Here is a 23693-nt window from a genome sequence, read left to right on the forward strand (position 1 = left end):
GGCGCCAGAGGATCGCAAATGAGTTTGCCTTTTTGCAGGAGGCTTCAAACCAATGCATTTTACATGAATATGTCCGGTCGGGATTGTTAGTAGGGCTTGGTTGGGACCTCCAGACACAATTTTTTTTTCCATTTGCAAAAAATAAAGAATAAAAAATCCCAAAGAACTAATAAAAACTATATATGTATGGATGGCACAGATGCCTCTGAACATTTTGAGAGTTTGAAAAAAAAAAAAAAAAAGAATGTTTGTATAACACAAAATACATGATTACAAAAATTGTAAAATGCGTAACTTAGGGTTTTTTTCATTTGAAGGACCCAAGGGTTAAAACGATGCCATCTCACCCATTCATAGCTGAAAACAACAAAAGTAATACAAGAAAAATAGAACTAGGGCTCAAGAGGGCCCAGGGCTCGGTTAACCTCATTTGACGTGAATGTTTTGCTTGTCTCAAAAAGCACTTCCCAGCATATGACCGTCACATCTGAATGGGAGAGGAAGCTTTGTGGATCCCTCTCCCGTGCCAAAGGCAATCAATACTTTAAACTTTGAGTGCCGGGGTTGCATACCTGTCTTCCCTTTTCAGTGATCAAATTGAAATGAAAAATAACCAGTTCTAAGTGGGATTCCATCCTGATTTAAAAGAAAACATGTCACATAGTATTGGAATAAATGAATCAACAATTGTTCACGGAGTGAAACTTGTATCAGAGGTACAGATTTGGGAGAACACAGTCGTGGTTGACACAAAGGCTGGTGCTGGATCTGTTTGCCTCAAAATGGAAGGTTTTATCTGTTCAGTAATCGTATGCTGTATCAATTCAGTTTTTGTGAAAAAAAAAAAACATTCATTAGGACATGAAAAAAAGTTCTCTGTGAATAACAGTTTGTGTAAAATATTGTCAGTTGTTTATTTGATTTTGGAGAGGACATATGCTATCGTGCAAATAGTGGTTTTCTTTATAGTTTTTGGGCTCTTTAAAGAGGACATATGGAAATTTTACATTTTTAACAGCTTGTGTACAAATGGGTGGGTCATGTGTGACACCAAACAACCAAGAAAATCTTTCTGAAATGTTTCAGTGAGTGTGTTACGGACTCGGCTAAACCGAGTTTGGGAGGGGGATCCAAAAAAACGTAGACAGAAACCAGGTCTCCGATGTAAAGACAATTTAATGTCCTAATCGAACCGAGAATAAGCGAGAACATAAAGCGCTGGTCCACAAAGAGGACCAGGAGATAAATCCAAACGAATAACAAAAGGTGTTTGCACAAAAGGGCAAGAAAGGAAAGTAAACCCCGCAAACTATGAACGAAAAACAATGTAACACTAGTACACGCACAAAACATCGAGAGGGTGACCTCCTACAAGTACCTTGGTGTTCTTCTGAACGACAAACTGGACTGGTCTACAAACACGGACACCCTGATTAGGAAAGGACAGAGCCGACTCTTCCTACTCAGGAAACTGAGGTCTTTTGGGGTTCAGGGGTCACTCCTTAAGACGTTCTATAACTCGGTGGTGGCCTCGGCCATCCATTATGGCATTGTCTGCTGGTCAGGCAGCATCTCAGCCCGGGACAGAAAGAGACTGGAGCGACTGGTCAGGAAGGCCAGTTCTGTCCTGGGTTGCTCCCTTGACACTCTGGAGGAGGTGGGCAACAGAAGGATGCTAACTAAGCTAAAAGCTATGATGGCCAGTCCCTCCCACCCCCTCCAGCCCGCCCTGACAGCACTTGGTAGCTCCTTCAACCAGAGACTGTTACACCCGCGCTGCAAGAAGGAGAGATACCGACGCTCGTTCCTACCGACTGCTGTCAGGCTGATGAATAAAAAATAACAATCATAATAATAATAATAATAATAATTAAATTATGTGAAGTAAAATTGTAAATAGTACTGCGATTTATCCATTGTGTTCATATTGTATTTAATTGAAAGATGTTTGGTTTTTTTTTCTCTTTCTCCTTTCTGCATACATTCTTGCTGCTGGAGGCTGTAAATTTCCCCAGTGTGGGACGAATAAAGGATATCTTTTCTTTTCTTTTCTTTTCTTTTCTTTTCTTTTCTTTTCTTTTCTTTTCTTTTCTTTTCTTTTCTTTTCTTTTCTTTTCTTTTCTTTTCTTTTCTTTTCTTATCTTATCTTATCTTATCTTATCTTATCTTATCTTAAAAGCCAGATCATCAAAATAAAACAGTACTTACTCAAAAACTTGGTACCGACAACTATATACGAAATCACGACGAGGTCAAAAGCTACTACGTCGAGGAACAGTGAGGATAGCAATGCCAATAAACAATACTCCCACAACAGGTGTAGAACGTAGGAGTCCTTAAATAGTGTCTCTATTGATTAACGATTGCCAGCAGGTGTGCTAGGAAGACCGCTCATGCCACCTGCTGGCCAGACCGCAAAACCAAAACGTGACAGAGTGAGCTGTTCTGTACTTCTGCCCTACTATTACGAGGCTCAAAATACATCTATTTTTTTCCTTGCAGTGGAGTTTTGCGCCTCAATGTTTTCGTTTGAACAAGCAATTTACTAATTTTGTGGAGCATTTTTGTTTGTAGGTTAATCCCAGGGAACTGAAGCAATGGTTTTTTAAACCATAAAAATATGACAATATAACAATATAACACCCAGGTGATCCAGTGGTCAGTGCGTCAACCTCACAGTGCAGAGGTTGTGGGTTCGATCCCGGCTGCGGCCTCCCTGTACGGAGTTTGCATGTTTTCCCCTGCGTGGGTTTTCTTCTGGTACTCCGGTTGCCTCCCACATTCCAAAAACATGCATGGCAGGCTGATTGAACACTCTAAATTGTACCGAGGTATGAGTGTGAGCGCGGGTGGATGTTCTTCTCTGTGTGCCTTGCGATTGGCTGGCAACTGGTTGAAGGTGTCGCCCGCCTACTGCCTGAAGCTGGCTGGGATAGACTCCCTCATACCCGCAACCCTTGTGAGGATAAAGCGGTTCAGAAAATGGATGGATGGATGAATATGACAATATAATGACTTAAACTAAAAGAGTCTGTGAAAATACCAAAAGTTAGTTTAACCCGCCCCCGTTTAAATTTACAACACGCCTCAAGCCAGACTTGTACTGTGTCTGACAATGGAACCGAAAGTGTCGTGTATGAAGTCACACTAGTAAAAAAGATTTTACTGTTTTTATGGGAACTCACTTTATATTAAAAAAATAACATATCCTTTATTGAATATACAATATACAGTATTTTTAAAAATGCTTACAGAAACCATGCACAGTGAGTCGGTGACTATGTTTGTCCCCAGGTACTTCCTGCAGCTGTCCCTGCTCATTGTCCAACATGGGTTTAGATGATCATACGTTAAGCTATTCCTTCCAATTTCAAAACAAGAACTGACCTTTGATCAGTGGGAGATGAATTTGTGTCACTACTCTATATTTATGCACTACAGGTACATCAACTCGAACCATAGTAACTTGTCCACTGTGAAGTCATATGTTGTGCAGATTTGTGACAACACCTCGGGCATCAGCTGTGTCCTTTTAGGCAAATTAGGTCAAGTCAAGTCCCAATAAACCTATTTATCTTCTCGCGCAGGGATTTACACAGGCCATTATTAAATTCGTTAAGTAGACTCTAAGTGGTATTGTTTAACAAAACCAACCGTACAACTAACAATAGAAAGTTATCATTAAATAGCTTTTTAGTTAAGAACGAGAATCTGCCTTTAGACATCATCATGGTGGATTTGAACTTTATAAAAAATGTTGGATTGAAAGTAACATTTTCATTTTTCCAAAAAGTGTTTCACAAACATTTGGCAAAAATACTTGCTGGCCAGTGTCAGTGTCAAAATATACAATCAAGAGATATCTTCATGCATGAAAATAAAGAGAGTTTTAAACAATGGTGCCATCTACTTAAGACCAGCGAAGAAAAATGTGGAATTTGGCAGGTAAAAAACAAACAAACAAAACTGTTAGTTTATTCTGGAATCAGATTCTTTGGGCAGATTAAAACAAGGTCACCTTCGACCAGAAAATTATAGATAATGAAAAGAGCATCCAAAACATACCGCATCATGTTTTTAATCATAGTGAAGACTTTGTTTTGACAAAGGCGTCTATTGACTGAAAATTTTGAATCTATCTTTTTCGTACGTAACGTAAGTAGGCGTGTCCTCGTTATGGCCAGGATGAGCTGGAGCCTATCATACGCACTTCGGGTTGGTTGCCAGCCAATCATAAAGAACCCAGAAACTCTAAAATGCGGCCCTGGTCATCAATATTCAATCGTGCTGCTCAGACAAAATATACACATATGGGACGGGGGTCACAACTAAATAAACGCAATATATCACTCCGTTACACATATACTGTATATATATATATATATATATATATATATATATATATATATATATATATATATATATATATATATATATATATATATGGGTGTTTCCCATTTTGACCTTGGGGTTTCCAGTCCATACTCCGCACAGATGTTTCGGTAGACTATGCCAGCCACCTGGTTATGGCGTTCCATGTAGGCTTTCCCTGCCAGCATCTTACACCCTGCAGTTATGTGTTGGATCGTCTCAGGTGCCTCTTTGCACAACCTACACCTTGGGTCTTGTCTGGTGTGGTATATCTGGGCCTCGATGGGGAGAGAGAGGGGAGAGTGCATCACCTTGGTATATGCCACATTTGATGGACACTTGGGTAAGTGGCTTGCCATTGTAAGTGGCTTGCCATTGGCTTCAAGTGTGGTTTTCCACATCCTCATCGAGTTCGCAGCGAAGGCTCTTAGGGTCCTGTTCACCTTATACAACTCCAAGCATTCAGTGATCCAGTGATGTGGCATCGAGTCATAGGCTTTCTTGTAATCAATCCAAGCTGTGCACAGGTTGGTACGTCGGGACCTGCAGTCGTGTGCGACTGTTCTGTCAACCAGGAGTTGATGTTTGGCTCCTCTAGTATCTCTACCAACGCCCTTCTGTGCTTCGCTCATGTATTGATCCATGTGTCCACTTATCTTAGCCGCAATGATGCCTGACATGAGCTTCCATGTTGTGGAGAGACAGGTTATTGGCCGATAGTTGGATGGAACTGCACCCTTCGAGGGATCCTTCATGATCAGGATCGTTCGCCCTTCGGTTAGCCATTCTGGGTGAGTCCCATCCCTCAGCAGCTGGTTCATTTGTACTGCTAGGCGCTCATGGAGTGCTGTGAGTTTCTTTAGCCAGTAGGTGTGGACCAGGTCTTCATATCTGAGACTCTTTCCTGTATGTCTGCCACTGTTATGGTAACTGGGTTCTGTTCAGGGAGGTTGCTGTGCTCCTCTCTCAGGGTCACCAGCCATTGTGCACTGCTGTTATGTGCAACCTCCTTCTCCCGTATGCCTTTCCAGTACCTTTCAGTTTCCAGTCTTGGTGGGTCGGCTCTGTTGTTAGGACCCTGCCACTGAGCGTACACTTTCGCAGGTTGTGTTGCGAACAGCCTGTTTATTCGTCTGGCCTCATTCTCTTTCGTGTACCGCTTTAGGCGACTGGGCAAGGCTTGGAGCCTTTGTTTGGCAGTTTCGAGTGCTTCAGGTATGGTCATCTGGATGTACCTCTCGGGTATCGGCCTTTTCATCACACCTCTCTGGGCCTCCGTCAATTGACTCACATCTTTCCGGGCCGCCTTGATCTTAGCCTCCAACCGTCTTTTCCATGGTGGGTAATTGCCTCCCAATCTCTTGTATGACCTCCTCCTCTGATCTGGCAGCCTGGGGCCCTTCGCTATGGAACCTGCGTTGTACCTCATCAATCTCAAGTTGTGACAGCAGTTGCCGTTTGTGGATGTTGGAACACTGAGCTACTAGTTGTTTCGCGGTCAACCGTGACTGTGGGTTTCGAAGTAACCATTCAGCCCACATTCTCTGCATGTAACCCCTCTGACTAGGGTTGCTTGAGTAGTAGCATTCCAACAGAGCCATGTTATCGCATCTCGCCCATCTCCGCTTTGTTCCAGTAGCCCATTTTTCATCAAGGTGCTCTGGGTCCCCAGCACCTGACGCAGACCTTGTTTGGCCGGGCGACGTCTGAGCCGGCATGTCATTCGTTTTATTGTCTCTCATCATTGTATAAGGTAGGCATTAGCGTGAAGTATCTTGCTTGTGTTATGTGCTCATTTTTGCCCCAAGCGGGATTCGAACCATATAATATATATATATATATATATATATATATATATATATATATATTGTGCACAAATGTGGTACTAAAAGAAATCAAGAGTCCACACATTTACAATGTAACGATACGGGGACGTGCCCAAATTAACTGGTTTCTTCAAATTAATAGTATGTTCGGCAAATATCCGCTAGGTGGCGACATAACCCCAATAATAAATACATTGCAAACGTCAGCTATTTTCTCTTATGTTACTGTTGTGTGTCGCCTTTTTTGTTTTGTTTTGTTTTTGTAGCTCACTCCTTCGAATTCTCTAACACTCTTTTACTCTTGAATTTAATCATGTGTCATTTCTGAACGATATTTAACAATTTGACAGAGCACATGCTGACTTATTTGTTGTGATATTTCGCAACGTGCCCATTTGATTATTCAAATTTTCCTTCCTGTGTCCAGCTGTTGCAAAGTTCTTTGTTTTTCTATTGTTTCCAGTTATTCTTTTAGGCTGACTTTTTAGAACCCTCGTATTAACTGGTCCCGAAATTAAGTCTTACAAGTAAGGCACAAGCACCCAAAAGTGAGCAGAACTAAAATTATGGACCGCCCTCTTTAGAGGATTGTCTTATTTTCAACTTTTAATTTTGGATGGCTGGTGTGTGTGTGCGCACGCGCTCAGTGCATCCCAAAACGGCTACATCGTGGGCGCACATCTGGGAAGCAGGTTCGTTAATAATTGAGAGCACATCCGACTACATTTTATTGACAGGTCGTACTTTCATTTAACTGTTTTTTAAAATCCACTTTTAATCTTTCAGAGTGCAGTTGGGAAAAAAGAGAGAAAATATCTGCTCTAACAACTGGACGAGGGCGGGGAAACATCTGCGTGAGCGAGGCAGAAGATGAGCGCCGCTGCGTCGCTCGTCCTGCGTGAAACATCTCAGGAATGAAGCCGAGCTCTCATAGGACATTATGCAACCCACGCAGATTTGAAAATCTGAAAATAACGTGCCGAGATGAGTCTGAGAAACGATGAGGAATTACGCTCTTTTCCACGGAGGGGTTTGTCTTCATCTTCTACATCTTCTCTGAAAAGACGTCTTGTGAGACTGGCAAGAAAGTCCAGTGATGGATCCCTTCGGCAAGTTATTTATTTATTTACTTATTTATTTGGCGGTTCATTCCTTCATCTTCATCAGTTACGCAAATTCCGAGAATGTACATTGTAGATGTAATGACGTACCTTCAATCATGTCCCATCCTTTTATACCCAACCCTGACTCACTCGTTTCCAATTAATCTATTCACCCGTGGAATCTACCAACGAGGTGTGTGTGTGTTTTTGTTTGTTGTTTTTGTTGTTGTTGTTTTTGTTTTTTGCGTTCCACTACTTTCTCACTCTTTTGTTGCCCCTGCCCAAGTATGTCTTGGAATGTGTAGCAGACATCAAATTCAAAATGAGAGAATATGTGCCCCAAAAACCCGACAGTAACATTAATCACTATGAACAGTAACCCTTTCATGCACCCTGAAGCCTGATAACATGAGAAGATACCCACTGTAGTAACCGCTGGGCCTGAAAGGGTTCAATATATCTTGTTTTTGCAACATATATTTCCTATGGTAAATTCACTTGAATATGGCTGCTGTTGCTGATTCTTTTGCTTTTCCAATGATCGAATCACCTCAAATCTATTATCTATCATTATGTCGGCCATTTTTCATTGTCTGTTTGCTGTTTGCTTCAGTTCAGATTTAAAAGGGATGCTTTTTTTACTGTGTTGATTATCTTTCTGTTATTACATCAAGCTAGCATTGAATGGGTACTGTTTACACGATCCGTGCATTCATGTTGCATTCTGACATCCAATACGTCTGATTATTCATGGAAGAGGCCTGATTCTTACCTGATGCTATTGAATTGCATGTTTTTGGGGCGCTGACACGTTTCCAAATTGGGCCACATTAGAGTTTAAAACAAATCTAAATGGAGTCACTTGAAACCTGTGATGTAAACCCAGCCTCAAAATGAACCTTGATTGTCGACCATTTGCTCTGAGCAACAGGAATTCTTCAGTTCCAGGGTCAAACTTTGCCAAGCTGCACTGTACAGACAATGTTATAAGTATCATGCCAATATTTGTTACAATCACATATGTGTTAATATAAGTTATGAGAAGTGTTAATAGTAAAATGTAAACAAAAAAACCCAAACTTTTGTTAACTTTTCTTTTGATAGCGGCACAGACACCCGCAGCGGCTCCTCTTATTTTATGTTGAGAGGGAAGAAATTTCATCTGTGCTGTTACACATTGTTACACATGACAGTACATTTGACAATAAAGTTTATCCAATCCAATCTAATGAAGCGGGGAGCTTTTTAACCAAAACTGCCTTTTTGATTGAATTGATATGGATACAGTTGTTGAGTCTCTGGAGCGCCTGCACAGTGAACACCCATCAAGTGTGAAATCAAAGAACCATCTAAATCTTTTGTTATTTGGAAATTTCAATTGTGCAAGCGGTATAAATGGTCGATTGAGCCTTTCAGGGACAGCGGTCACTACAGTGGACAGCTTATCAATCAAAAAATCAAACACATACATTTCCCCAGTGTGGGACAAATACAGGTTATCTTATCTTATCTTATCTTATCTTATCTTATCTTATCTTATCTTATCTTATCTTATCTTATCTTGTTATCAGGTTCCAGGGTGCATGAAAGGGTTAATATAGTCAGTGGTGGCTTTGCCGAAGCAGCTACGCACCATTCATCTGCAGTCTGAACGTAAATGGGTGTCCATCTCCTTCTGTGAAGGAAGTTTCAGTCTCCAGAAGTCTCCAAGTAAAACCACAAAAAAGTCCCTAGATTTGATGGTCACTCTTCCCTTTTTTTTTTTCAAAAGATGACTAGTTGCTAAATGTAGAGACAAAGTCGATTAACTGCCAATATGGAGTAAGCTCGCTTGGTCACATGCCCGAGCTTTGCCACATCATCGGCTTCATCTTGATGGTAACAGAAGCCAAACTCCAACACAGAATTGACCCACCAAAACAACATCATTTGAAACACAGTTTAATAAGTGCAGGGAGACATAAATCTTTCTACAGTGAAAAAAATATATATTTTGTCAAGTAGTTGCATGAAATCAAACAACCTAGAACCAGATACACTTTGAAGTAGATGTACAGTCTACTTTTAAAAAAAACTGCACGAAATAGTTGGATTGATAAAATCTACTTTTTAAAAAATTAAGAATTGACGGACAGACTGATCAGAAATTACACATACAGTGATACTGAAGTCGTTTGAAGGCAGGGGTGTCAAACTCATTTTTGTCATGGGCCAAATTTTAGTTGTATGTTATCACTGAAACCAAAATTTAAAAAAAGTAAATAATAACCAATTTATTCAACTACTGCTTAAGTTACCGGTACTGTACTTAGGGGTTTGGTTCCAAGAAAATGCTTCCAATGTGTCTCTTATTAATTACATATAATAATAATAATAAATGATCTTGCGATGCGGAGGCCCAGTCTCATTCAGCTGGGTCGTCACAGTGCGTAGAGCCGATCAGCTTCACCAGGGCCCGCCAATGACCACGGTCATGAGCCAGGTCCACTGCATCCTCCAGGGTAAGGCCCTGGTGTTTGAGATTCTCCCTGATGCCATCAAGCCATCTGGTGTGGGGTCTGCCGCGTGGCCTTTTCCAGCCGGCTGTCGCTGGATCGAATGAGAAGATGGCACGAGTTGGGTGTTCCGGGGGTAATTGGAGGAGATGTCCAAGCCAATAGATGCGCCTCTGAGCGGCCAGTTGCAGGGGGCTGAAGAGTATATTTTCGGAGGTCTGAGTTGGCAACATGGAGGTGCCAGCTGATGTTTAAGATGGTTCTGAGTGACCTGCTGTCAAAGCCATCGATCCTCTTGGCCAGGGTCTTGTTTAAAGGCCAGGATTCTGCACCATACAGGAGGATGGGAAGAACTGCTGAGTTATAAATGCGCATCCTGGTCTTTTGGGATACTGAGTGGTGGCGCGAGAGGGGCCGCCACGGTGACTGCATAGCCGCGGCCGCGAGGGCGCGTCTGCGGTCAATCTCTGGCTTGAGATTGCCACTGCTAGTAATAGTGGAGCCCAGGTAGATGATGGAATTGATGAATTGCACTTAGTGTCTGCCAAAGAACAGCGGGGATGGGTGGGGTCCGTCACTGATATACATAAGTTTGGTTTTCTGCCAGCTTACTTGGAGGCCCAGCTTTGCTGCTTCTGTTTGGTATATGGAGAGAGAGCACTGCTGAGGTCTTGGAGGAAGTTGCTGAACAGGGTAGTGTCATCAGCGTATTCAAGGTCGGTCAGGTGGAAGTTGCCGAACGACACGCCTGAGACTTGATCCCGGACTCGGATCATAAGGTGGTCAATGACACAGTTAAATAGGTCAGGAGCGGCCACGCAGCCCTGTCTGACCCCGCTGTTAATGGGGAACCTCTCTGAGTCCTTCCCAAGCACACAAATGCAGCTCTCTGAGTTGTTGTAGAGTCGCTGGAACACTGGTTATTTTGGGTGGCATTCCAAGGTATTTCAGAATGTTCCAAATGGAGAGGTGGTCAAATGTATCAAAGAGTCTCAAACTGTATCTTTGAGATCTATGAAGGCTATAAAGAGATGTTGGTCCTTCCGAAACTCTCTGACCTTCTCAACAATGAGTCTAACTGCGGAGATGTGATCTATAGTGGACCGGTTGGGCATAAAGCCAGCCTGTTGGGGGCAGCGATGGCTTCGAATGGCAGGAAGAGCACAGTTGAGAAGGATCCGGGTGAACAGTTTTCCAGGGATGGAGAGCAGTGAGATACCTCTGTAGTTGTTGCAGAGTTGCTTGTCGCCTTTCCGCTTCCAGAATGGCAGGATGATGCCTCGGGTCCAGTCTGTGGGGGGCTGTTCTGCCACCCACACATGGTTAACGATGTGGGTGAGCCACTGGGCCATGGAGTCACCACCTTATTTGAGCAGCTCTGCAGTGATGGCACAGATTCCAGGGGCCTTGTGATTTTTTAGTGATTTTATTGCTGCTCTGACCTCGTCGAGATTACATATGAGAATTTGAAATTTTGGTCGAGATTTTAGCAAGCATCATGGAAGTTGACATGTTTGATTTGCTTTCATGGGACACATAAAATGATGTGGCAGGCCAGATCTGGCCCCCAGGCCTTGAGTTTGAGACCTGTGTTCGAAGGCTTTCCCTGAACATACAGATGCATATTTGAAGAGTTCCAAGTTGATCTTCTTGTGCGGGCAGGGGAGTGAAGCAAATTCCCATTTTATGTGGAAATGTGTATACTGGAGATTTATCCATCCATCCATCCATTTTCCGAACCGCTTAATCCTCACTAGGGTCGCGGGGGGTGCTGGAGCCTATCCCAGCCGTCTTCGAGCAGTAGGCGGGGGACACCCTGAATCAGTTGCCAGCCAATCGCAGGGCACACAGAGACGAACAATCATCCACGCTCACATTCATACCTAGGGACAATTTAGAGCGTCCAATCAGCCTGCCATGCATGTTTTTGGAATGTGGGAGGAAACCGGAGCACCCGGAGAAAACCCACGCAGGCCCGGGGAGAACATGCAAACTCCACACAGGGAGGCCGGAGCTGGAATCGAACCCGGTACCTCTGCACTGGATTTATCCGCACATATGATTTTTATTTTGTTGGCAGATTTTTTTTTAGGTTTATATATTTTTCCATTGTGTTTCAATTAGTATCAATTATATGCAGGTTTTTACTATTCTACCTAAATGCCCCGTAAACAGCGGGGTTCCACTACATAGTTATAAGTTGTAATAACATCACTCACCACTAGAAGGCAGATACTTGCACTTGCACCAGGTCTTATTCTGCACTCCACTACACCGTGAGTAGGCCTCATAATTATTTGCAAAATTTGGGATGACATGTAGGAAAATATTTAGTACTTCAATAGTATTAAAATTTAGAGTGAGTTGATTTTTTTTTTTTACTTAACCCTTTCATGCACCCTCTAACCTGATAACATGATAAGCTGTCAACTGTCGTAACCGCTGTCCCTGAAGGGTGTTAATAATCGGTATCTGTCAAAATACAGAAAGGATAAAAAAAAAATAATAATAATAACCCAAGATGCTCGCTAACCACTTGTTACACCCTGGTGCAATTCACATGTTTTGAGCGGCAGTTCGGTAAGAGCTGCACATTTGGTTCTTTGACGAAGAAATGTCATGCAACGTTAAAATGTTGAGCATTTATTGCAGCTCCAAAACTTTATCAAAAGTGAGCTTTTTTTTTTTACATACAAGCAGTGTTATAGGAACAGAGAAGCTTTGAACCACAAGTGGTAAGAAGCTTACAGGCTTGCTCAGTGGTGCACAACCAGTTGTTTTTTTCTTTTCATTCATGTACACCGAGAGCTGAGTGAGGAATGGCGAAAAAAAAGTGAAACTTAATTATACCACAAGGATAAGACACATTTATCGACGACATTGTTTTTTTTTTCACTCAATATCACAGTGGCCCCTGTATCATCTGTGTTGTTGACTTAACTGGACCCTTCAGCAGTCCATCTTTTCCCGTTTGATTACCCAGCTCGAGTTCGTCTACTGGCAGTTCATCCACTGGCAGGTCAGCTGAGGCTGTGGCTTTCAGGCAGCCTTGCAAGAGCCGCATCCGTCACCACACCAACCGCCTCTCAGGAGTCTTCCTTCGCGGCGCCGCCTCTGGCTCACTGTCCGTGGCCATGTCCGCCCAAATCGGGAAAGGAAGCGGTACGTCACGCTCAGTAAATTCTTTCATTTTCTTCCAACGTGAATGTCCTGTGAATTGGCTAGTGCATCAGTTCATTCTGAGTTTATTTTGAGATATTTCAAAGCGGCTCGCGCTGTGGTTAGCACATCCGCTTCACAAAGCTTCTGGGTTTGAATCTCATTTTGGGCCTTCCCGTGTGTCATTTGCATGTTCTCCCCTTGTTTGTGTGCATTTTCTTTGGAGACACCGGCTTCCTCCTGCATTCCAAAATCATGCATGTTAGATTCAAGTCTCAAATTTGCTGAAAGGTGCAAACGTGAGCGTGAATGGTTCTTAGATTACAAACGCTGTGCTATTGACTGTACCCTGCCTTTCAAAAGGTAGCCAAGAGAGACTCTTGTTTCCCAGCGACCCCACGAGGACACGTTTTATAGAAAATAGATGAATTGATATTTCAAAGCACAATTTCATGATTTTTTTTTACTGCCCACTCTATGTCATAAGTCATGAGATATGGTCAACCTGTGGAAAAAAAAGAAAAAAAAATTCCCAATACAATGCCTTCTTAAGAAGCTTTGCAAAGCTGGAAAAAAAAAACCAGTCATCAGACCAAGCTCATCCCTGGGATTAGCAAATACAAATGTGTAACAGACTTCCACACAACACAAGGAAGGCATGATGTTTGGGCATAGTTACAAAGGATCTCACATTGCATCATCGTAAATGGAGTGCCAAAAGCTGTAACAGTTTGATCATATATCTCATGCGAGTAGAACATGAATTGCAAGGACACTTGGATTCCCACTATGGAAACTCTTGCTAACAAGCATGAAAGGGTTTGAATGTATTTTATATCGGCATATTGTAATGTTTCTTTCTTTAGACACAGTTCCTTCACAAGAAGCATACAGTACTCTCACTTGATTCGTTGACTTCATGAAGCCTGTATACTTTTCCTATTTTCATGCAGTCATAATTTTATTGCAGCTTCTTTCCACACTGGTCATATGTAAAGACTATGGGCCCTATTTTGGTCGGCAAGTGCGAGGCTGGGCCTTCCAGTTGACGCAGCTGTCATACCTCCCAGCACATCTTGCAATTTGGTGACAAAAAGTACACTAAATTTTAAACTAAAAAGCATATGGTGCATGTGGTGTGTTACCCAATTATCAGATGGGTGCGGTGACCTTGCCCCAGCACCAAAATGAGGATGCATCCATTTTCAACGCTGAACGCAGGGGCACCTGACAAACAAAAGAGGACCCTTGGTCTTGTCTCAGTCACGGTCACTGTCACTGGGTGAACTTGAGATGTTCTGGCAAGAGTGATCATGAATCTTTTAGGTCAATAATGTTATAATAAAAAAAGTACTTAGTAAAAGAACAAATCCCTAAAATTAATGTGTTAGTAACTACACAATGTTTGCTTTATTGCGACTGAGGGCACATAAGCAGTGAACGGTGAAATGTGCAAAACGAACAGTAAGTATAAAACTGAGTGAGGAGAACAGAACAAGACATCTCTACAAACTCAACAGAAATTCAACATGGCTTCCTCAAACACAAATACTTCATTTGTAAAACAACATGTAAAACAAACCCACACAAAAAAACTCCTGTTAAAAAAATTCTGCAATCTTTGACTCATTGACACAGCAGGGTCAATATCAAATTTTGGTCACATGCCCGAGCTGCCAATTCGCCCATGGAGCGTTTGCCAAGTCAACTAAATTGTTAATTTCTATTATCCTCTTTTCATTTTATTAAATACACACAAGGATTTATTTTTTGGTAATTTAGTTGGGACAAAAATCTATCTAGCTAGCTATCTGTCCATCTAGCTGCTAGTTAGCTATTCAGTTAGCTATCTATCTATCAAAATGTGAAATGTTTGCATGTTGTGCTTTGAAAGACTTGCAGACACTGTGTTTATTGCTGTCAAATGTATTTAAAAGAAAATTAAAATGAATGAGGAAGAGGAATCTCACTTTACATGTTCAACCTTGTCATGTTTTAAAAGGATTTTTATAGGGCTAGGTACAAGAAAAAAAAGTATTGACAATATGTTTTATGTTGTGCCACCAGTTTAAACACAGCATTATGATTAAAATTATGTAAGTGGAATATGAAATAAACAGCATAAACTACATGTTTTTATTGATATCAGTGGGCGGCCATTTTGTTTCTTGCTGTCGACTGAAAATCACGGTTCACGGTTGCTCAGGGCTCAGATAACAACCCGTTTTGGTTCAAGTTCTGGTCTCGGTCAAGTCTTGGTCTCAGATAGTGTGGTCTTCATCACATTGCTGTATTATACGATACTCTACTTCGCAAAAAGAGAGTTTCTATTTGAGGTAGTAGATGTCACGTAAGAATGTGACCAACTACTCACGGCCCCCCCAGGTTAAATTCCCCTGGATGTAGGTGGAGGAGGTGGGGAAGCGGGTGGGGTCACGGCTCTGCATAAGCAGCCTGCACTTGAGTAAAGTACTGCGCCCACTGTATTAATTGATCACTAAATTGGTGTGTGTTTGCCATGGTTGCTACAGCGATGGGTTAAAAATTAAATCCATAATGTCATGATGTTATTCATAATCTATGTATCAAATCAAGACCTAGAATCAATATCGAGCAAGAAAAAGTTAAGTGTGGACATTCCTTCCCTTCCTATAGAAAAACGCAACCCAATGACCATATAAACATGTCTGTATTATGTGTTGGGCGCTCTCCCTCTCTTGTGATGTTGCATTCAGTGAGCGTGGCAGATGCCGAAATTGTGGATGACCCATCTGAGCTGTCCAATCAGTTAAGTGCTCCTGGAATCTTGAAGATCTTTGGAAGCGCAATTTGTAAAGGAGCCTACTATAAGAGTGTCTTGGCCACGACACATTCCAGTGCGAAAGAGCTGGTCAAAGAGGCCCTTGAAAGGTGAGGGAATGTGCTATTATTGCATGAGTGTGTGTGTGTGTGTGTGTGTCCGTGTGTGTGTGTGTGTGTGTGTCTGTTTGCCACATGTGTTTGTGTGATTGTTTGCCCCACGCTTCCTCCTTTTTTGCTACAAATTGTATATAAAACCATTCTTGTACCGCACATGCGTTTATACTCAATAAACTGCTCAATAAACAAAGTAGACTTGATGTTCTGTCCATCGCGTTATAATTGCGGTGTTGTGCACGAGGAGTGTGTGCCAAATAGTCATTTTAATAGCTCACAAAGTGTAGCGCAAACCACAGTTTGTGTGAAAGACGGCCAGTGTTGGCAGGAATTCTCCCCCGAGAGAGAGAAAAAAAATATGTTAGTCTTTGCTTGGATTTCAGACCCCAAAAATGCAACGGAATGATTAGCACAAGGGAAATTCGACATGTAGAGCAACATTTGGATGTTCGCACCGTGGCTGTAAGAAACATTTGGTTAAAATAAAATGTAACCTCAAAGGCCAAGCGTTAATTCAAGGACCTTCAGCTCAGGCTGCATGTTCTCGCCAAGCTTGCATTAGTTTATTCCAGTTTTCAGTCACATTCCCATAACATGTAAGTTTTTCTTTTCAAGAATTCAGGGGCAATTGGCAGCCACATGGTCATTTTTATGTAAGGGAGTCCTTCGTACTGAAATTAAAAATAATTGTGATTAAAAAAAAAAATCCACTTTGTGGTTACTTTGTTGTTGAATTCAAACCCTTTGTTTGAATAGTGGATTTCTTCCATTTCTGCTTCAAAATCTTTGTGGTAATTGCATCAGACATAAACATGCAGACAGCCTGTCCTGCATGTGTGCACACCACTGCAGTTTCTCTCTCTCTCTCTCTCTCTCTCTCTCTCTCTCTCTCTCTCTCTCTCTCTCTCTCTCCCTATATTATACACATGTACAGCGGTACCTTTTTTGTAAGTAGAGACGCGTTTTCTATGTAAATGCCCTAATTCGTTCCTAATTTCTTACGTAAGAAGAGGCAGTATTTTCCTGTTGAGGCGTTTCGTAACTTGAACATTTCGTATGAAGAGGTGTTTGTAAATCGAGGTACCACTGTTTTTTGCACATTGCCATTTTTGTTCCACCGTAAATATGGTTAGAAAGTGTGTGGTCTTCACTCCATTAGGCTGATGAAAAATGATGGCCTCTTCATCATTTAAGTTGCCCTGAATTCATTTCAGAACTTAAATTGACTCGGGGCCTGTTCAGAGTTTCCTTTTGCCATAGTCTACTGGTATAGGACATTTTATTTGCACAACAGAGTCACTATCCTTCATTATTTGCAAGTTGTGAAGTGATATTTGATGCCATTTTCTATTGTGTATGTCCCAAGTTTTTCTTTTTTTTTCAATGAACATTCATGTATCCCCCCCCCACCCCACAATTCTTTCCGTTTCTACGTTATCCAGGTATGGCTTTGGAAAAGACGAGGCAAGTTCCTATGTTCTGTGTGACACGATTGGCTCCATTAGCGCACGTTTGTGGAAAACCGAAGGGTTCAGAGTCGTGGGCGACAATGAGAAGCCGCTCCTCCTGCAGTCGCTGTGGAAACCAAGGGAGGGCCTCGCCAGGCGCTTTGAAATCCAGAGGCGAAGCCTAGTAGAAGAGCAGTCATTCAAAGAACAAGACACCATCACTGCTGGTTAGGCTGACCCTTCTTTTTCCTGGCGTACACTGCTCAACAGTTTTGGCTGTTCAGTAAAGCTTTGTCCATAATAAATTGAAGCGTTTCTTCCAAATATATCCGCTGTTTTCCCCGAGAACCAAACCACACCAAATCAAAGTGCATTTCATCAGACCAAAAGTATGTTCCTAGTTTCAAATATGGTCTTGCATTTCCTCCTGCTCAATTTGCAGCTTTAATTAAACTTCATCCCGTGGCATACTATTTATTTTTAACACACTTTGTGGTCCTGTTTTGCATGGAAAAAAAGTTATCCACTTGCACATAAGCACAATGCCGTAGAACACTACCCCTCCACCCCCGCCCTCCATCTTTCCAGAGATATGAGTAGCACCACATCATTTCTATTGGAAACACTGGCTTTCGTTGACACAGCTGTGGTCACAATGTAAGAGTGCGTCCTGTTTGGCATTTTTGCTTCTGTGACTGGCACAGTGTGTGATCGCCTTCTATCAGTGTGGGTGATCACATTCTGTTTTCCATGAGCTGTGTCTTTCTTTCCACCGAGGTCTGCTTCCTGTGTGTGGACTATCTGGCTTGACTCTAGCATGGACACACACATATACACACACGCGTTTAACACCATGGGGGGGGGGGGGGGGGGTGCAGGTGTTGCCTTATCACTGCATCCCATTAACTTGGTCTCTACTGTATTTATATAGCAGGTTATTCACACAGGCCACATTCAAGCTAATTCCTGTAATTGTTTAATCATCTCCCCAATAGGTATCAATGCTCAGGCCCGTAAACTGCAGAAGAGTCGCTCCAGAGTTAACTCCACCCTCGTTGAGAGAACTATGAGTCAAAGCCAAAAACTCTGGCGGAGTAAAAGTGAGATGGACCTTATAGAGGCTGATTCAGCGACCAAAGCGAATGAGGATCAAAGTATGTCCTTGAATGGAACTTTAGTGGAGAGCCATAAGTGCTCAGAAGCAAGGGCAGAACTGAACGACATTGACCACGCAGTTCCCTCTAAGGGGGATGGTGGGTCACAGGCCAAAACAGAGACCCTCTATCCACCGAGGCCGAGAGGTGAGCAGGAAGGAGAGGAGTCAGAGAGGGAGGAGACGGAAAGTAGCGACGATAACACAACACAGTACTCCATTCACCCACCTCAAGACTGCCCGTACCTGCTGCTACTACACGGACGCAGCCTTGTACAGGTATCGCATTTAATAATGTGTTCTGCTCAGCTATTTGCACATGTATATTAGAATGCATAACACAATTTATTCCCAGCAAAACCAACCTTCTTATTTGATGAATATCGTTGCTAGTGTGGTATGATGTCATGCAATTTACCTCGCTGGCATAGCTCACTCACATCACACATGTGTGGTGGAAACAGATATCAATAATGTCTTGCTGACAAGTCGTAATGACTGAATAGTTAATACAATTGTCTGGTCAAAACTCAATTACAGATACCTGCAATGTCATTTTGGAAGGACGAATGATCTAACTATTGCCCTAATTGAGTTGCAGACATCGAGGGAATTTCAGATATCTGCTACTGAATTGTAGATATCTGTTACTCCATTGTGAGAAAGTGTCATTTTGAAAAAAAAAAAAGATATCCGTAATGCGCTAGCAGATCTGCAATTGACTTGTACATATCTCGAAGGAGAAACCCCATTCACATAAATGGCGAAAGTGCTGTCATTTGTCCTCCTTCAAATGAAGTCACTGAATTCTGAAATAGCATTTTGTGGATAGGAGAAATGGTAGTTGCAGATATCTGAAATGTTCTTTTTGAATTAGCAAAACTGAATAACAAATAATTGGGGTTACTGATCCAAACTGGGCCCGGTGGTCCAGTGTCGACTTCACAGTGTCAAGGTACCTTGTTCAATTCTAGCTCCAGCCTCTCTGTGTGGAGTTTGCATGTTCTCCCCGGGCCTGTGTGGGTTTTCTCTGGGTATTCCTGTTTCCTCCCAGATTCCAAAAACATTGCTGGCAGGCTGATTGAACATTTGAAATTTTCCCCAGGTGTGAGTGTGAGCATGGCTGGTTGTTCGTCTGTGTGTGCCCTGCGATTGGCTGCCAACGGGTTCAGGGTGTCCCCCGCCTACTGCCCGAAGACAGCTGGTATAGGTTCCAGCACCCCACCACCCCTACCCCCGCAACCCTTGTGTGGATAAGCGGATCGGAAAATGGATGGATGTCTCCAAACTGAATACATAAATAATGCCTACCAACGCACCGAAATGGATTGTTATTGGATTTGTCACGTTTGCGAGGTGGTGGTGGACCCCAAAAAGCAGGCAGGACGAAGGAGCATGGTGTACTTGAATAATTCTATTAAAACTCAGAAAACTAAATCCAAAACAAACAAAGTCCAAAGTATCAAACAAAAACCATAACTGAAGCTCAAAATTATCAATAACAGAAACATGACCAAAAACATGACAGCAGCAAAGAGCAACAATGACCCGACACTGAGTGATCGGGCGGGAGTCCTTTTATACAACTGATTACTACTTCACCGCGCCGCTGCGCGCCGCCATTGCGCGCCGCCATTGCGCCATTTAGGCAGTGGCTCACTACGATCGCGCGGGCATTTTAGCGAAAAAATGTTGTCTACCCACAAGCATTGCAATGATATTGTTAGTTATTTAGTAGAGCTAAACATCTCTTTATTTTCGCGATAAGCAATGAAGATGAACAAAAAGTTGAACCAAGCAACAACACTTTTGTGGGCCGAAGGCCCACCTTACCAGCCTTCCGCAGGAACTAGCTGATGAGCCGCCCGGAGGGCGGCGAACCACCACCTTACCAGCCTTCCGCAGGAACTAGCTGATGAGCCGCCCGGAGGGCGGCGAACCAGCTAGTCTACTATATGACATACACCCTTCCCTTTTTTGAAGAAAAAAAACCCCTCATCGAACTCATGTAGCACTGTTTTTTGAAGAGAAAAGAACCACAGCAAAGTGAAATCAACCTAAAGTCAGCAAACTGTAAGAAGAAAAACTGTCAGAACACTGATCAGGAAGCTGTAAAACACAACTGGGGCACCGTTTCCTGTCTGATTACCAGGATTACAGCCCTACACTTGCAGGCCAACATATTTGGACACATTCACAATCACGACTTAGCTAACAGAGACGTGGTTCTCTGAATAAAGGTTAGGAGGTTTATTTTCTACATATTTCAATGTGTTAAATCTGTAATGTAGGCATCACAAGTACAAAATCAAATTTAATCCCTGCTTTTATCTATCTATAGGTGCATGTTAATGATGAGGTACATGGAATTCCTGTTCACGCAAAATTAGGAGGGACTCGCACGCTTGAGCGTGAAACCAACTTTTATTCGAAAGGGAAATTCGAATTCAGTATTCAAAACTGGTCTCCCCCATCACCGTGGTAGTCCGAAGCTATCATCATGTTGGCACACACTCCAATACAGGGATAGGCTGAGGAATGGCTCATTTGCAGGAAATATAAATGGACAACACCCAAAATTTCAACAGGAGTGTTATTAATGCATTCTTACTACCTTTTGTCTGTTTTATAAATTACCTGGTGACTGCTTTAATTTGTTATATAAATGCACAATATGGGCCCCATTATCATGCCCAGTGGAAGTCTAACTTACCCAAAGTGCAGTCTAACTGCGCCTGGTTGCAATTTTCTTTCTCTGGGCATTTTCAAAGATGGCTGCAATTAGAAATGTGTGTTGGTTCTGTTATGGGACTAAACATATCTGATTTCTAGCCAATGCAATCAATTCCCTTCCATCCTGTTCTTTGAATTCGGCACAAGACAGGTGTACGGTCTACATGGCGGAAGTATGAGTATGGTGCAGGAGACCGACACTCGCAAACTACGTTGATATACAGTAGAACTGCAAGATCTCTGTGGATGAGGTCGATTGGCCGCTGCAAAGTGGGCATTAGAAGACCTCATTCAACTCCCCATCTTGCATCTGTGACTACATTTACATTTATAATTTGTAGAACCGCCTTCATTTATAATTAAAATTAAAGAGGATGTAAAACAGCAGGAGACGAAAGAATATTTTCACCATCAAATCCATGAATTGGCAATAATTCCTGGGTCCACCTTGTTTAAGGATAGAATGATACAATGGGTAGAAATAAACAATCAAATGTTACAATCAAAGATATTAGTGTATTTCCATCCATCTCTTCTTCATTAACAAATGTGTTCTGATATATGTCTGATATACAGTATATGTACTATGGGAATGCCAACCCACAGATAATAGGGAATTCAATATATGAATAATATTTCTGAGTTACAATTTCCAACCTCTCAATTAATCTCACTTGAAATTATTGTATTAATTTTTTTACAGTGACATTACAGGTAAATATGTACTGTTTTGTTTGATCTTGTACAATATTTGTCTCCATAGGACTTTGTCATCTACCTACTTATGAGTCCAAATATTGTAGTGGGGAGACAAAATGACAGCGGCGATGTACCACAGGCGGATATTGCCCTCCTCGCCGAAGATATTCTTCCAAAACATTGCATTTTTCATCGCAGTGCTACTGGTGGACCCACCATGCTGTGCCCCTTTCCTGATGCTGCGGTCACAAAGAATGGCAATATGTTAAAAGAGAAAGGAGAACTTTTCCCTGGTGATGTCATTGGGTTGGGACAAACCTACCTGTTTCTATTTAAAGATCCCTTGATGCACAAGGTAATAGGTGTAAACAAATATATTCACATATACACTGTACTGGCTATAATTATCATACCGGTAATATCAATTTCAATTCGTTGTCCTTTCTTTCTACAAAAAGGAACTCAACAGTCCTGCTCCAGAGCGAAAATTGTCGACCCTCCCCTGGTTGTTTAGCAACACTACATCCACTCATAAAACAAGCCAGACAAGAGATGCGATATTCTACAACACCTGTATGGTGACCAAAAAGTGCCTGAAGAGAGCCCCTCCATTTTTTAAATCGCCAGAGGGTCACTGCCTGAGTTTGAATTATCAAGCAGACAATGAGCATAGCGTCATCCGGCAAATAGTTGCACTTGGGAGCAGTGACGTCCAAGAGGGACCGTCGCTGAGCATTGCTTTTCTGCTGTGCCTGTGCACTCAATATTCCGCATCATATTTACGTACCTCAGACCTGCGAAGGCTCCTGCTGCTGATTGCAAGCGAAATCCAGAGCGCTGTTTGGGTGAGTAGTCACGGATCATTTTGATCCATGATATTTAAATGTCATGTGAGGGCTTAACCTGATGACCTTGATAAATAACTGAGTATTTTTCTTCCAAATTGTAGCCTGTGTGCCAGAACTAAATTAGCTCAAGATCAACATTTCAACAACATCACAGACTGTATAGTCACAGTTTACAGTCAGTGCAGATAATTGTTCCACATTTTTAAGTGTCCAGTAGCAGTAATTGTAGTATCCAGAAAGTCCTTGAGTGCTTTCAAGTGTGCTGTGGAATATTGATCAACAATTGTTCAAGAATGTCGAGAGCTGGAGCTATAATGAAAAGTGCGGTAATACAGTCCCGCAGGTGTGTGCAAAAAATGCAAAGAGAATGTATAGACTTGAGTCACTGTTTAGGGAGTTTATTGCAAGAGGTAAGAAGCTGTTTGAATGGCTGCTGGTTTTGGTCTGCATTGTTCAATACCGCTTACCTGAGGGGAGTAGCTGGAAGAAGTGGTGGCCAGGGTGTGGGGGGTCCAGTAGGATTTTCCTTGCCCTTGTCTTGATTCTTGTGGTGTGTCTCGAGAGTGGGTAGGGCAGTAGAAATGATTTATTCCATAGTCCTAACTGTTCTTTGCAGTCAGATTTTATCCTTTTTTGTGGCGGCCCTAAACCAGACTGTGATGGAGGGACACAGGCCTGATTTGATGATTGCTGTGTTGAACTGTCCCAGCAGCTCCTCTCACAGGCTTCCTCAGCAGCATCAGGAAGTACATCCTCTGTTGGGCCTTTTTCAGGATGGAGATAATGTTGGTCCCCACTTCATGTGATGAGAGAGTGTGATTTTCACATCACAATCACAGAGTGTGTGGCCCTGTCTGTCACGTTGGGTCCGAAGCGATAAAATGATCGCTTCGTGCCCAACAAGATAATGAGGTGGATCCCCGAAAAAGCAGACAAAGAAAA

At 42.3% G+C, this 23693-nt stretch overlaps 2 protein-coding genes across 4 annotated transcripts in view; one reads left to right on the plus strand and one right to left on the minus strand.

Moving 5' to 3' along the window:
• LOC127594596 (galactokinase-like) overlaps positions 1-23693 on the minus strand; it is a 239145-nt gene that overhangs the window by 161823 nt on the left and 53629 nt on the right. The gene's annotated exons all lie outside the window — the stretch shown is intronic.
• The window catches only part of LOC127594585 (ras-associating and dilute domain-containing protein-like), a 42368-nt gene continuing 25143 nt past the window's right edge, over positions 6469-23693 (plus strand). Inside the window, exons 1-8 of one of the 3 annotated variants that reach the window (XM_052056434.1) lie at positions 6469-6889; positions 6984-7306; positions 12779-12957; positions 15702-15864; positions 17313-17545; positions 18314-18750; positions 21968-22258; positions 22362-22748. In XM_052056434.1, coding sequence (XP_051912394.1) covers positions 7182-7306; positions 12779-12957; positions 15702-15864; positions 17313-17545; positions 18314-18750; positions 21968-22258; positions 22362-22748 — 1815 coding nt within the window. In that variant the 5' untranslated portion in view covers positions 6469-6889; positions 6984-7181. The remainder of the gene's footprint in view (positions 6890-6983; positions 7307-12778; positions 12958-15701; positions 15865-17312; positions 17546-18313; positions 18751-21967; positions 22259-22361; positions 22749-23693) is intronic. The other 2 variants (XM_052056433.1, XM_052056435.1) reach the window with 2 other exon arrangements.

The sequence above is a fragment of the Hippocampus zosterae genome, unplaced genomic scaffold (genome assembly GCF_025434085.1).
Source record: "Hippocampus zosterae strain Florida unplaced genomic scaffold, ASM2543408v3 HiC_scaffold_22, whole genome shotgun sequence".
Lineage (NCBI taxonomy): Eukaryota > Metazoa > Chordata > Actinopteri > Syngnathiformes > Syngnathidae > Hippocampus > Hippocampus zosterae.